Here is a 16,738-nt window from a genome sequence, read left to right as displayed (position 1 = left end):
ACTGCTAAAGCTAGAGCCAATCAGATAATTGCCTTCCTTTGCTTCTGTCTCCTCTATAATAAGTCTTTTGCCTGGCTCCTGTCAGTAAAGTGCTCCTAACACTTCTGGTTTGGTGCTGCCCAACTTCAAACAATTTTGCTCAAATTAACTCTGAAAATTTTTATTTTATTTTTTTCAAATCCTCATCCAAGGATTTGTTTATTGATACAGAGAGAACGAGGGGAAAGGGGAGAGGAGAGACAGAGAGAGAGAGGAATATCGATGTGAGAGAGAAATATTGGCTCATTGCCTCTCATATGCAACCTCACCAAGGATTGAATCCACAACCTAAAAATGTGCCCTGACTGGGAATCAAACCAGCAACCTTTTGGTGCATGGGATGGTGCTCCAACCAACTGAGCAACCCAGCCAGGGCTTAAAACTTTTCATATGCCTCAATTTATCTTTTAACATTGGGCAATCTCTGAAACTTAAGATGGCTTCTATTTATTTTCCTCTTCTCTGTACTTTCTAATAATGAATGTACATTTATAAAATAGAAGTTTAAAAATCATTGTATGCCATGAATGGGAGAGCTTTATTTCCCCACTGAGGAAAACCTTTATCTTCTTGTAAAAATGCGAGAACTTTACTCACAACAATATTTTATTAAGAATTGTTCATTTTCTTAAAAAACTGCTAAATGTACCATACAAGCTATTGATATTTGAGCAGTCATTTTAAAAACAGACCTTTTTATAGCATTTTAATCATGTACCAAAACATAATTTTGAATATTGTGAACCCTAATAACTAAAAATAACAGAAGTCTTTGTAAATGTGGAAAAATATAAGATATATTAGTTAGAGAAAAGCAGCAAAAAACTAAAAATAAACTCTTAAAAATGTCAAGCTGAAGTTCTCTGTTCAAATGAATTTATAGCTGAAATCAAATCACTTAATAAGTGAGAAAAATGATGTAGAAACCTGGTTAATGATAAATGTATCCTTTTGATGTTTGCAAATATTAAAATGCATTCTTTGTACTATAGCTTGACTGTGGTAGTGGTTACATACCTATGTACATTTGCCAAAACTTACACCAATAGATTAATGGTAAACCTATTATCATACTTTACTTAATTAACTGTATACATGTAAATTATACCTCAGTAAAGCTAATTTTTAAAAATCACATTTTCAGTAAAATTTTCTGAAGCTTATTTTCAGATTATTTTATTTGATGGCTTAATCATTCAAAACAATCTGTTACATTACATTAATTTGATACAGGGAAAAATCTGTATATATATAGTAAAAGTGGAATATCCTCCTTCTAAATCCCATATCATTAATACCCAGTAATACTGATTAGGAAACTCAGTTATTCTTTCCTTCCCTTATCTCCAGCTTTCAACAGGCTGTCAGGTTCTATCAATTCTTTCCTTCATCCCTGCTATACTGCCTTAATTCATTTCTATTTGGATCACTGCAACACATTTCTAAACTGATTTCCCTGTCTTTAATCTTCCATCTGCTAATCCAACCTCCATTAAGTAGAAAAAAGTAATCTTGCCCACAAAATGTATAAACAAGCAAAAATAATGCCAATAAAAGCTTGTTTAAAAAGATGAAATTGCTTCAGGCTAAAGTCTAAAATCCACGGCACTGAAGGCACTTCAAAATCAGGCCTCTTGATCAAAATCATCCCCCTCACAAGAGGCTGGTATTTTACATCTTTGCCTGCAGGGCCATCTCTCATTTTCTGTCTGAGAAAATATCTACTAATCCTTAAAAATCAGTTTAAATATAATGTCCTCCATCCACACAATCCTCGGCCGAGGTAGGTGGTTCAGGTGTGTTCCCCTTAACACTCTGAACACACTGTTACTTGTTAATGCCACTGCTTCTTCCTTTAGACGTGAATTCCTCTAGCACAGTGTCTGAACCTTCTTCTCTAAGCACAGTGTCTTACTCACAATAAAAATAATTTAAAATTGAATATAAAGAAAATAGTATTATTCACTAAATCCATTTTTACTTTGGCAAATAAAAACTAAAATTTTTCTTACATTAAAAAGCTTAAAAGATTTGACAGTACAGTAGTACCTTGTCTACATGGAAAATTAAATCCAGTTCACAGACATTTTCAAAACACTTGTCTAATGTTTCCACAAATACCTAAAAAAAAGAGAGAGAGAGAGAGAAAGGGTTAAAAGCTTTTGAGAACTAAGTAAATTCATTCAAATCTATTATCTACAAGGCAGACAATTCTTAATTGTGAAAAAAACTTCTGTAAATCTATTACCAAACTTCTTTTTTAATTTAAAAACTTGTATTAAGTGCAAAAGGAGTAATTATAGACTATTTTTCATGTAAGCTACTTTTCAATGCATTAATATATAAAGCACACTTTGCTGAAAATAGAACTAAGAAATAGAAATTCTTAGCACTGTTACTTACAAAAGCACTAAAAAAATACCCCCTATCCAAGCTCGCTATCTTCAAACAAGGAAAAAAAGAGAGCTCATTAGAAGTATTTCCAGGATAGATGGGCATAGTCCATGTCTCTATCACATCTAACATAGCCAGTAATTTCTAATTAGCAAATCAGTATAAAAGATGACTAAAAATTACTTATGGAAAGAACACAGACTTTGGAATTAGACTTACTGGGTTCCATCTCTGGCTTGAATACCTTGTACGACCTTGTATGGAAAAGGATTAACCTAGCAGACCTGGGTTGCTCAAACCCTACCCATTCCCCAAAATGGCCTGTTTTCAGACTAGCCTTTGGCTAGCCTCTGGAAAGTTGTGTTAAAAGAGTGTTTATATGCCTGAATCCTTGGGCCACAGTATGAATAGTCAGTTTATGCTATCAATGTGACATATGTCAAATAATCTCTTTTTCTCTGAGGTCCTGGAATTTAAGCACGAGGGCAGCCACACATGGGCAACATACCTATGTGATTGACCTTCCAGTGAAAATCCTGGACACCCAGGCCAGGATGTGCTTCCCTGGTTGGGAACACTTCTCACATGTCATCATGAATCATTTCTGGGAGAGTTAAGCACACCTTGTGTGACTCCAGGGGGGACACCTGGAAGCTTGCACATGGTTTCCTCCAGACTTCCCCCATGTGCACAGATGATTGTACTCTGTTATCCTTTCACAATGAACCCTCACCACGAGCACAGCAACTTTTGTCCTGTGAATGCTGGCAAATCATTCAGATGGTCTTGGAGACCTCTGATATAAACTATCAAAAATGAATCTCTAAAATGCCATCTTACATAGTTGGCAATATCTATTCTATGCCTATTTCTATTCCCACTACCCTTCTCAAGAGTAGCATTCACAAAGTAACCATTCTATCACCCAAACTTGTGGAGTATTAAGAGCAAAAGAGAGCAGCTATTAATAATAATAATACTAATAGATGCAATATTACAATAATATAATAGCCTGGAACAAGAGATGTAAACAAGGAAACTGATATGTATAGTCGTCCTATTCATAAGTGATCCAGTAGGACAAATAGTAAATTCTAAACAGCAGGTGTCTTGCTGTAACTGCTCTGACCTCAGGTCACTTTACACAGATCCACAATCTAAGGTTCCTTCCTGGCATCAATGAAGGTAAATAAGACAGATGAAACAATGTATATACATAACTAGACAGCTATGGTCAACATTGTCTTAGACCAAGGATAAACAAATTTCTTTGCAAGGAGCAGGAAAGTAAATATTTTAAGAGTTTTTTTGGTTATACAGTATAGCACAAAAGCAACCATAGATAATACCTAAACAAATAAGCATGGATGGTTCTGTTCCAAAAACTTTATTTACAAAAACAGGTAGCAGGGTAGATTTGATATGCAAGCTGTAGTTTGTTGACCCTTGACTTAGACATGAGTCACTAAGAGAAATAAGAGGTCTGTAGTAACCAAGAATATCTATTTTATTCAAAATTTCATTTATGAAAAGAAGACAGCTATTAAAATGACCAAGTGTAGAACATACACAGGTCAGCCTCAATTAAATTTCTAGTTTATTTCAACTTTTTGAGGTAGGTAGAAAATAAATATCATTGAGTATCTACCCAAACTCCCAACTTTATTAATTTTCCCTCAAGGACTTAGTGACATGGCCCCTGAAATGACTATTCATTCTATTTTCAGCTAATTTGGATTCATTTTCCTTCTTGTTGTAACAGATTCTTGTTATAAAGACTAAATGAGATAATGCTACTTGAACACAGAGTAAGCACTTCACACATACTAACTTCTTGGGGGAAGTAAGAATGGGATCAAAAAACAGAAAACTTCTCCCATTGAGAAAGAGGAAAATATTTACTCTGGAAACAGTGTCTTTAAATTGGAAATGGTCTGAATACCAATTTATGAAATCATTGCTAAATAGGTTATGGGAAATAAAGCTATTTAATGGTAAATTTTCACTGGGGTATGACATACAAAGCGAAAAATGTACAAATTGTAATAATGTACAACCTGATGAATTTTCACAAAGTAAACATATATGTGTAACCAACACCCAAATCAAGTATTAGAATATTACCAACACTGCAGAAGCCCCTATGTTCCATCAGTTGCTACCACCATCAACGGTAACATTACCCTAACACTATAGATAATGTTTTGCCTGTTTCTGAACTATTTAAATGGGATCATGCAGTATATAATCTTTGAGATTGGATTCTTTATCATTATGTTAATACAACAGCTTACGCGTCCTTGTTGTGCAGTATACCATTGCACTAATATACCACAATGTATTTATCTATTCCACCATTGTCAGAAATTTGAGGTGTTTCCAGAACTGGGCTGTTAGAATTAGTACTGCTAAGAACATCCTTTTATGTGTTTTTTAGTAAATTTATGCACACATATCTACTAAATGTATAGCTAGAGTAGAACTGCCAGGTCACAGAGTGGCATACATTCAGCTTTGTAGACAGTGCCATATTTTCAAATCTATAATAAAACAAAAATTTATACCCCAAATAGCAATACACGATAGTTCCCACAGTTCTATATTCTTTCTAACCTTTATGTTATCAATATTTTAATTTTAGCCATTCTAATGTGTATGTGATGGTATGTGATTGTGATATTAATTTCTACTCTCTGGTGGCTAAAGAGACTGAGCACAATTTCCTATTCATCGGCCATTTAGATATGCTTTTTGTGATGTCTGTTCAAGACTTTTGCTCATTTTTTCTACTGGTCTTTTTCTTTTTCTTTCCTTTAATCTTCACCTGAAGATACATTCACTAATTTAGAGAGAGAGAAGGGTGGGGGAAAGAGAGAAACATCAATGTGAAAGAGAAACATCAATTGGTTGCCTCCGGTATGGTCCCTGACTGAGATCTATTCTGCAACCTTTGGAGTACTGGACGATGCTCCAACCAGCTGAGTGACCCTGCCGCCAGGGCTATAACTAATCTTTGTTATGTCCAGTTTAAAGTAATCTTTGCCTACAACAAGGTCAAGAAGATATTCTAAGAAGAAAACAAAAGTTTTAAGTTTTATTTTTCATGTTTGGACTGATCTGTCCAGAATTGATTTTTGTGTATGGTATGAGGTGGTCCTCCTAAATTTAAAACCGTTATTAGAATTATTAATCAGAATAAAGTTGCCAGTATACCTTTTATTTTTTCATGCTTAGTTTTTTCAATTTCAGTGATTTGACTGCCTATATGTTAGTACAGGCAGCTAAGTTAGTCAAGGAAGGGAGCAAACAGAATTGGACTTTAAGACTGACTCACTAGGAAGCCACAGCGTTCACGGTCCCCAAGGGACAGTAGCATCTTCTAACAAGCAACTTAATTCCTGAAGTAGGCAAGAAGAACTGGCTACCAGTCATTCGCTGGGATTACTGATGAAGGAATAAAAACAGCAGGGCAAATTCCTTAGCTAGACGCACAACTAGCAGAAGCTACAATGACGGAGGGCCTGCGGCGGAGGGTGTCAGTGCATGCGCAATGGGAACTGGATGGTGAACAAAACCTTGAGGCCTGCGCAGTATGAGCCAAGATGGCGGCATAAAGGGGTGGGGTCTAGCCTGAAAAACCTGGGAGAAAAGTTTGGTTAGGGAAAGAGCTCACTCAGCACAAGCCCTTCACAAGAATTAGGAAAGAAACTGATTAGTATGAAAAGCATGCTCTCTCCCAAGCCCCAGATGATAAAATCAAAGCTTAATAAAGGCTTGGCTTGGTAGCACGAACACACGTTCGCTCCTCCATTTGTGCATTGTCTCTCTGTAGCAGCAGTACGAGTCCAAGCTCAGCACTGGTTGATGCAGATGGAGAAATGAGACACAGAAGTTCTGCATCTCTGGGATCTGGTCTTTCTCGGTCTACTTGGAACAAGTGTAGGCCTGAGGCTACAAAAGCTGGACTTTTCTCACAGTGGTTTGGAGGTGAACTATGTGACCACAGATGAGGCACGTGCAGCTAAAAACAGTCCTTTAATTTTTCTGTAATAAATCTTACCACTACACCTGATCCTCCTCTGTGTGGGTCCCTGAAGTGCTTTTCTTGTGACTCCGTGGAAGAACCCTATTTCCACTAGCAACACATATGTTGTAGCCACCCTTTTTTAGCCATCAGAAGATGATTAGCTTGGTGAAAATGCTGTCTAAATAGTTTCACTTCATTTACTTTTACCTTATCAATTTAGTTAAATGATTTAGATAAAGCGCTCAGCATAATGCCCATAACACATCTAATAAATGGAAGCCAGCATTATTTATTTGTATGTTCAAAACATGTGATTACAGAATGAAAATAAAAATAGAGAATTCTAATATAGCTGATAAATAGGGATATCAAAGCAAGGTAAGTACACCCTGAGACTGTCAAGGCTTTGTGATTTGCTTTTTAACTTAGAAAAAATGTTGTCAATATTTAACATGAACAATACCACCTATGAAAAATGTGAATGCTTAAAAAAATAGTACTCTAAAGCAAAATGTCATAATTATTGAGGTTCATGTTCTTAATTTAGGAAAATAATTCCAAAGAATTAATGCACTCAAATGTGAAATTTGGTTTAAAAAAATAAAAGACCCTCTTCAAAAAACTTTCCATTACTTTTCTTTAGCTTTAGCAAAATTATTTAATATAATTAGAAATGTTGTGCCCAGAAGATATTCTTCCACAACACCAATACAAAACTAATAATCTATAAACTGAAGTAAAAAAAATAAAATAACTTAATAAGCCTTGAGAATTCCAGCTAGAACAACAACAAAATAATAAAGTTGTTGTTGCACTATATTTTACAAGATTTTTTAAAAAGAAAAAAAAGTAGTGAAGGGTAAATAGCACCCTCTTGTGTTTCAGTTAAAAATATATAAAGTTTAAAGTTAATTGCAATATAATGTTACCTACTAAATAGCTAGTCATTCATCTCTGGACTCAAGGAATTCAAAAGCTAGTGGGAGAAAAACTAATTTTTATTTACTAAGAAAACTGTATCTTAAATTTTCCTTAAATAATATGTAGTTTTCCGAATATATGTAGCGATTTAACTCTTAAGTTTCAGTTTCCTTATTTGGGCATAATCATAGCACTTATACTGTAGAGTTGTTTTAATGATTAAATGAATATAAAGGGCTAAGAACAGTGTCTCACCAAAAAAAGGTGCTCCATATATATTAGCTAGTAGTATAATACTATACACATATAAAGAAATAAAAATGTGCACTGGGTTAAAAAAAAAAGATGCCATAAAGTAATATCACTTAAAAGATTCTATATAAAACAATATGCAAATGAATTAATCCTGTTTCCAATCTATAGTATTAAATGAAGTACATAAATGTTAAACTGACATGTTATGGGAAAGAAAAAGTCTTAAGCCCAAGAATAGTAGGCATAAATTTAAGAATACTAAAAATATGCTAAGTGATCCAAAAAATGTTTCCTTTGTCAGCAGCATGATGTTCTAAAGAGAATATCATTGGTTTAGCTCAAACCACGAATCAAAATGTGCCACCAAAATGTGCCAATAAAGCTGGGGAAGACAGACTCCACTTAAAATCGGACCAATTACACTTTTGAAGAAAAACTATGAATACAGCCTAGGTACATTCTCCAATATATACCAATAATTGTAATATTCAGAGCCTTTAATGTATAGCGTTTAAGGTGTATACATAACACTCAGCATGTGACTGGATTCTGGACTAGATTTGCAATAAACCTGATGTGGACACTGATGTGCCAATGATGACAATCTTAGTAAAAATAGAAATAGTTACTGTCCATTTACAGATATTAAACTTTGAATTTCAATACAAAGAAATTAAGAGTAGTTTAAAGGACTTCCTGTCTTCTATAGTTATGTCATAATGATTCTGAAAGAGACTGTATCAATGATTCTTTTTGTGTGATTTAGTTCTCTTAATTAATACATTGTTATTGATCCAAGTGCTTTGAATAAATTATTTTATTTGACCTTTCACAGTAATCCCATAAGGCAGGTACTTTTATTAGCAACCATTTGAAGAAGAATAATCTAAAGCAAAAAGTTAACTACTACCACAGTTATGTAGTAGGGTTTTTATTAAATTCTAGAAAGCCTTACTGCAGAACTCACACTCTTATTTACTAGGAATAATCCTTTCAACAACAATAAAAAATAGTACTTCGTTTTTAATGTAGTAAAAAGAGATTATTTAGAAAATATGGAAAATACAGAAAAGTATAAAGCAAATTTTTAACTTCTAATATTTCTATAACCCACATTAACAAAGTATTGTACAAAACAAAGACTGTTTGTACTATAGGGTATTTAATTACATTGTAACCTGTCCAATAGAGTGATTTAATATGACTTGTGTATTGGATTTAGAAGTCTAAGAAGAACAGGGTTTTGAGTTTGTAAGGCTAATACATCAAATATTAATTTTTAAAATGAAAGTAGCCTCTAATTATTTCTTTCTCTGCATAAAAGCTAATCATGAGATCATTCTATAAAGCATACTGATATAAATTGTTAGAACTATATTTAAACTTCCAAGCAAAAGTTGATTTTAAAAATGGTATTTGGCCTTGAAAGACATTCTATCTTTAATTAAACATGGTACACTTGATGTTTTGAACACTGAATTAAAACAAATAATTATCAATAGATGTTAAAATTAATGGCCAAAAAAAAAAAAGACTAGAAAAAGGATACTTATATAGTCTCAAGTTTAATGCTCACAAAATACTTTAAGCACAAAGGGAAAATAGAAGTTTACAATAAATCTGACAGGCATCATTTTTATCAAGAAATCAGAATAAATATTGTTAAATAATGGGACAAAATGACACCACACCTCCTGATATGATGCATTAAAAGGGAAGTAACATTGCTTCTGGGGTATTTCTTGCCAAAAATACATAACATGATTTAATTATTAAGAAACACCAAACAAGTCCAAACTGAGAAATATTCTACACAATAACTCTCCAGTACTCATCAAAGAATCAAGGTATAAAAGACAAAAATAAAGAACTATTGCAGAGTAAAAAAAGACTTAGAAAACACAAAAATTAATGCAATATGTGAACTGAATTGAGCTCCGAATGAAACAATGACATTAATGGAACAATTGGCAAATTTTGTATATAGTCTGTAGATTAGATGATAGTACTGTATCAATGTTAACTTCCTGATTTTAATCATTGTACTGTGGTTATATGGAAGATGTTAAATTTGGGGAATCTAGGTGAATATAGGATAGGGGGAAGAATTCTTTGTATTGTATTTGCCATTCTTTTGTTAGTCTGAAATAATCTCAACATGAAAATTAAAAAATAATTTTTAAAGAACCAAAAAACTGAATATGCAAGTTCAAAGGGCACTCTCCTCTTCTATATCCAATTCCTTCCTGAAAACCTACCATTCTACGCTGGAAATAAAGAATTCACCTAAAGGAGAAACACCATAACCGAGTTGTTTCCTATCTTTCAAACCTACTTTTGAGGGGGAAAAAATAAATTTTAAGTTGCTTCCAGCTCCAAAATTCTAACTTTAAGCACCTGAGCTCCAAAATACTTCCTTTACCACTATAAAGGAAATAATAACAATGTCTACTACATTCTAGGCCCTATACTAACTGCTTTACATACTTTAGTTCTAATTCTTACAACAATGCTGGCAAGGTAGGATTTACAAACAAGAAAAGTGAGGATGGATAAAGCTAAGTAATTTGCTCAAAGTTATACAACTGTCAGATGACAGACCCAACATTTAACCATCTGACTCGAAACACCAATTTGACACTATGATGCCTCCCAAGAGGACTGTTGAGATGTCAACAAACATGCAAACTAGAATAAGTGCCACCAAATTTAATACCAGGATTTATTATAAAGAAACAGTAATTTAAATAACAGAAAAGTAATTTTTATATTTCTAATTATTGGAAATTAGACTTCTCAACAAGAAAATAAAATAGGAAAAAAATCTTTAAAATAATGAGTCAGCCTAAGAGTGTTTAATTCAATCATTTACAGAAACTTTTTTTGCTTTCCACACAAATATAAGAAACAACTCACTGAAAACTAAAAGTTTTAATACTCTGATAAGACAGCATAGTGTATCAAGTAGAATTTTCCTCAAAGGATCCTAGTCACTCACTCTGGATTGCCTGGAAAGTAAGCCAACCAGGCCAGGGCTTTAGCAGGAGGAACTGTGCTACAAGTCATGTTCCCCCATGGTATCAGGGGTTTATTGCCTCCCACAAACTCCCCGTAAGGGAGCGGCAACCTCCCACAATCCCCAAGTGCTAGTCAGCTGAGTTTCCCAGATAATTCTTAAAAACAAGTGGTACATAAACCTACATAGGCTGAAGCTTAAATAGAGTATATGTCACCCCACTGACAAGGGTCCTTTCATGCCTACCCTTATAGTAAAAGAGAACAATGATGTGGGGTGGGATGGGATGAGGCCTCCCTTGGCACACAATTCTGTTACGTAGCACCTATCTCGTATAATTTCCTATGTAATACTAGGAAGATCAGGGAATCTTTCTTCACCTAAGTATTCTTGGCTTACAAGTATCCCCAATTAAATCTATTCCTTATCACATAACTTGGTCACAATACAGAATTCATCCTAAGCCATCATACATATACAAAATAAAAAGATCCACAAATCCTTATAAAAGTGAAAAAGTTAAAAGAACTTCTTTTTCCAATTCAGTTTGTATACTAATAAAATAATACTTTATATGCCTTCCTTATAAACATATGCCTTAATGGTGTCAGCTAAGACCACTAATTACTATTATGTCAGTCACTTAGCCATGAGGTTCATGTACAATATCTTTTTTAATGTCTGTTCCTATTGTTCTAGGAGTTATTATTATTATTATCCCCATTTTTCAGATGAAGTTACTAGAGTCAGAGATTAAACTTGCCCAGCCAGTACAAAGCAGAGCTAGCTCTCTTTTATTCACTGACCTTTCAAACAATCTGATGGGGTCTGTAGGCAGCATATTAACACAGTCATACTTTACAAGTGCAAAAATTGAAGGTCTATAGATTAAAAGATATGGTCAATCACATACTAAATTAGCATTAACAGCCATAAGTAAAAAACAGCCATAAGTAAAATAATTTCATAAAAGCTAGCTGAACACTTGTGACATGATAATGACAAATGCTATACATGTAACCCTAGTTTTTATGTGTATTCTAACAACATGGCCAAAACACACCTTATTATACCTAAAGAAAAGTTTAGCTGTTAGTTCTCAACTATTTCTAAACTACAACTGATAGTGATGTAATTGCTCTATGTGGTATAGAAAACAATGACAGAATTGGGAATTATCTAGTGAACTTTTATGTCTCCATTATCAGCTTGACCTAACAAATTAATTGAGGACAATATGACTGCTTATAAATAACTCAAACAACTAACATTAATATTTAATGAACTTCTATTCTCATTCTGTAAATATTTTAACAGTCTCAGTGAAGATATGCTACAACAGAAAAGACTCTTAAAAAAGCTTTGAGCCCTGGCTGGTGTGGCTCAGTGGCTTGAGTGCCAGCCTGAAAACCAAAAGGTCACCAGTTCAATTCACAAACAGGGCACACGCCTAGGTTGCTGCCAGGTCCCCAGATGGGGGGGTGCAAGAGGCAACCAACTGAAGTTTCTCTCACATATTGATGTTTTTCTCCCTCTCTTTCTCCCTCTTTCCCCCTTTCTCTAAAGATGAATAAAATATTTTTGAAAAAGTGCTTTGATCGACTCTGAAATTTTCTTATATGGCAGTCAACATCACACTAAAATAGTACACATCGAAAACAAAAAACAATCACCTTTTTGCCCCAACTTATAGAAATTTTAAAAAGGAACATAAGAGCCCTAGCTGGTGATCGCGGTTCAACTCCCAGTCAGGGCACATGCCTGGGTTGCAGGCCAGTTCCCAGCAGGGGACTCCCATGAGGCAACCATACATTGATATTTCTCTCTCTCTCTCCTTCCCTTCCCCTCTAAGATTAATAAATAAAATCTTTAAAAAATTTTTTTAAAAGTTAAAAAAAAGGAGCATAAGAAAGGAGAAGCTGATTATTCAACTGGATGACATAAGGAATTTACTAACAATGACTTATCTCAGATTTTATACAATATATAAAGTCAAATCTAGACAACACTCATGTCTTATAAACATAAAATCTTTGCATAAAAATATGCTTTTGTGAACATTTCGATGGTAATTATTAATATTCAAAATGCCACAGCATATATTTAGTAATTATACGTTGATGCTTATTAAGCTTTCTCAATCTGTTTTCTAAAGAATATGCAAAACCAAGAGGTTATGATCCAAATTCTCTTAGTTTATAACTTTCCACATTTACTTTTTACATTACACTTGCCTATTTCAAAAGTAGAGGCTGGACAACATAAGAAAATCAGTTGTAAATAAGTTCTGAATAGCTGTTTTATGAAAGAAGCAGAAACAATAAGCTATTTCTTTCCATATTAGTTCACTCAATGTTTTTAAAGTGACTGATTCATGCATGAGCATTCCCTCGTGATAATCTTAATGCAATACAATTATGTGAAGTACATTTTTATTGTCAGTTATTTTTGAAATTTTAATGGAGTATCACAAATGGAAAGTACAAAATATTAAGTGTATACAGAGCTTAATGATTTTCACAAATTAAACACATCAATGCAACCAGCACTAAGATGAAAAAAAAATTGCTCTTGCATAGCAACCAGTATACTTTATTTTTCTAGCTAACTCTAATTAACCTTTGGATTTTTGTTGTCATTTATTTTACAAACAATGCTAAATGTTAGGCATTAAATACATTCATTCATTCAACAATTATATGCCAAGGACCTACTATGTTGCCTGCACCTTTATATACACTGGAAACAAATAAGTTAACAAAACAAACAAAAATCCTAACCCACATGCAGCTTATATTCTTGTAAGGCTCAATAACAATAAACAAGATAAAGTCAGTTAAATATATGGTATATTAAATGATGATAAGTACTAAGGAAAAGGATAATAAGCAGGAAAGGAGTTAGAAAATATCAAACAGAAGGACTAAAGAATATTATACCAAGAAAGTGACATCTGGGCCAAGACCTGAAAGAATAATGGAGTTGGCCAAGGAAGTATCAAATGGAAGAACAAGCTAAGTAGAAGATTAGCAAGTACAAAGGATCTGAGGTAGAAGCATGCCTAATATGTCTGAGGAACAACAAGGATGGCCAGTGCGGGTAGAACAAAAGGGAAAGAGTAGAAAACAAAATAAGATAAATAGTAAGGTATGGGGAGGGGAGTCAAATTATGTGGGGCTTCATGGGTCATCTGTAAGGAATTCCACCTTTACTCTGAGTGAGAAGAAAAGCCATTGAAGCATTCACAATGGAAGAGTGTAAGACGTGACATATTTCAATATCACTTCGGTTGTTTTACTGAACATAAGACCAATGGGAAAGACAGTGGAAGCAGAAACATCAGTCAGGAAACTACTGTAGTAACTCAGACAAGAGCTGGTGGTGGCGTGGATCAATATACTGGCAATGAGGAAAGTGGTAAGTGCTCATACTCTGTATATCCAACAGGATTTGCCGAAGAAAAAGAGGTAGGTAGGAAAAGTTAGGGAACTGAAATAAATCAACTACAGAAGTAGACAAGTAAGGTGTTGTAGAAGGCAAGTGAAGAAAATATTTCATGAAGAACAGACTGGTAAACATTCCTAATCAAACAAAGGAGGACTGAAGAGAACCTTTGGATCAATAACTGTTGAGCTGAAAACCTGATGGGAATGTGTTCAAGACAAAATAGGAAAAGAAAAAATGGAGACATTGTATACAGATATCTTAAAAGTTTTTGCAGTAAAGAGGGGGAAGAAATGAGGCAGTGGCTGGAGAAGGAAATAGAGACAGAACCTTTTTACTTAAGATGGGAAAACTATTACAGATTAGTGGAAATGATCTAGCAGAGAGAAAAAATGGGCACGATTTCGGTTGCACCAACACCAGTATATAGGCATGGATCAGTGTGTCCTTTGACTTAGAGCAGGATGTCCAGCTTTTGAGCTGGAACTTCTGTGTCATGTGCAACAAGAGTGACTTAAAATGGGTGATGCTGAGAAAGGCAAGATGATTTTTGTTTAGAAGTGTGCCCAGTGCCATAATGTGAAAAAAGGAGGCAAGCAAAAGAATGGGCCAAATCTCTAAGGTTTATTTGGGAGAAAGACAGGCTGGGACCCTGGATTTTCGTACACGGGTGCCTACAAACACAAATGTATCACCTGGGGAGGGCTTACACTGATGGAGCATTTGGAGAATCCCAAGAAACACATCCCTGGAACAAAAATGATCTCTGCTGCATTAAGAAAAAGCTTGCAGAAAGGGAAGACTTGATAACTTATCTCAAAAAAGCCACTTATCAGTAATAGGCACTGACTTATTACAACAAATGTCTCATGACCTTTTTATGCGTATCACATTTAAATTGATCTCACACCACAATTTAGATCATGAATAGCTAATAGAACATTTCTTTTGAGTAATCCTGATTAAAATAAGATTGGCTTGTGGTTAAATGAATATGATCAGCTTTTTGAACTTTGATGGTAATTTCTGTTAAGCAAGTGCTATCACTGTTTTCCCCTTCCAAAAATATGACTGGACTTGATTTGTAACGTTTAACCTTTCACAAAGATGGTGAATACCACCTCAATACCAATATAAGACTGGTTCTATATTTAGATTTATATTACTGGTTATACCAATATGTTTAAATACTGAGGAAATCCTTTCACTGTCTCTTAGAACAGCAAGACTCGTTTGTGGTTCAAGTTGTGTTCATTAGCCTGTTAAAAGACAAAGGGTAATGAGGATAAGCTGGAAGAGTTCATTTTATCTTTTTGTTCCTAACGATGCCGATTTAATTAAAGTTCCCTGTATCTAAACGGTTGCCTTTTACTTAATGAAAGACATTTTACTGTGGTTTATGTATAATATGAAATTAAGAATATTTAACACTTCTCACATTTTATAGATGATCTATAGGGTCAGATGCTTTTAAAAATTCAGCATGACTATACACAGTAGCAAACTTTGCTTGTGAATTCTTTAAGTCAGATTAAGTTATAATTCAGGATTCTCTTGAACAGCTATTCAAAAACAACTGTAGAATTACTGTATATATGTGATAATGGTACTTTCCCCAACTCACCAGAAGGATTAAAGTAAAGGAGAGTAGATCATCAACACAAAATTGTAAATTAATGCACTGATAGGGCATAAGATAATTAAAAATGCAATCACAGACAGATAAATAAATAAATAAATAAATAAATAAATAAATACAGGAAAAATAACACAGGGAGAACTGCTTGGAAATGAGGAGAAAACTAGCATATAAGTGGGCAAATTGGCCTTAGCTAGGAGTATAGTGAGTTCATCTTTCATAGAAGACAGAGTAGTGTACATGGACACAGATGTAGTCTTTAGAAGCTCTCTAATCACTTCGATTTTCTCAATGAACTAAGAAGCAAAATGCTAGAAATGCTAGAGACTTAAAGAGAGAGGAGAATGCATCAGTAGCTGTCTAGAGTATGGAACAGTGAATAGACCAGGGAATTATAGTAATATTACTGGGTAGTATTAAGGACTCACTGAGGCTAGGGATCATGAGTTTAGAGTGAAGCCAGTAAGTATGGTTATAGTTTTTTCCCCACTAAGTATGTTCAGATGTATAGGTACAGGGAAGGAGCTGAGTATATATAAGGTTATGATTATCATGACTGACCACAGAATTTAAGCTGGGTAAGGAAAGTAAGACATCAGGGAGATCAGGAACAGTGAAAAAAAGATTTAAAAGACTTAAGATCACAATAGGCTCAAAGAATTGTTGTTGGAGTACCAGAAATTGTGATATGAAAGATAAGAAGTGGCAAAGAATATAAATTGTGAAATTGAAATGATGGAGAAATTGAAATTTTAATAAAGACAAGATCTAGAAACGAGTAGTGAGGTGGGGTAAAGGGCAAAATTCATTGGAGAAGAGGAATTCCACATCTGACGACACCAGTGTACTAGAAAAAACAGTCCACATGAACACTGAAATCACAGGCAGTGAATAACTCTAAATGAGTCTCCCGTTTCTGTACATAATGTGAGCAGCCTTACTGGCTGCCTTTATTGTGGACTATCTTCTCAAGCAAGCTTGTCTAGCAAACAATCTCGGAAAA

The 16,738-nt window shown here is 34.3% G+C and overlaps 1 protein-coding gene and 1 pseudogene across 3 annotated transcripts in view; one reads left to right on the top strand and one right to left on the bottom strand.

Annotated features, from left to right (window-relative positions):
* AP3S1 (adaptor related protein complex 3 subunit sigma 1) overlaps positions 1–16,738 on the bottom strand; it is a 78,636-nt gene that overhangs the window by 31,663 nt on the left and 30,235 nt on the right. For all 3 annotated transcript variants that reach the window (XM_037032298.1, XM_037032300.1, XM_037032299.1), the window contains exon 4: positions 2,089–2,160. In XM_037032298.1, coding sequence (XP_036888193.1) covers positions 2,089–2,160 — 72 coding nt within the window. The remainder of the gene's footprint in view (positions 1–2,088; positions 2,161–16,738) is intronic.
* LOC118977359 (cytochrome c-like) lies at positions 14,046–15,362 on the top strand (annotated as a pseudogene).

This window comes from Sturnira hondurensis, unplaced genomic scaffold (assembly GCF_014824575.4).
Source record: "Sturnira hondurensis isolate 20B ecotype Veracruz unplaced genomic scaffold, ASM1482457v3 Scaffold0021354, whole genome shotgun sequence".
Taxonomy (NCBI): domain Eukaryota; kingdom Metazoa; phylum Chordata; class Mammalia; order Chiroptera; family Phyllostomidae; genus Sturnira; species Sturnira hondurensis.
This window is presented reverse-complemented; position numbering and strand designations above follow the sequence as displayed.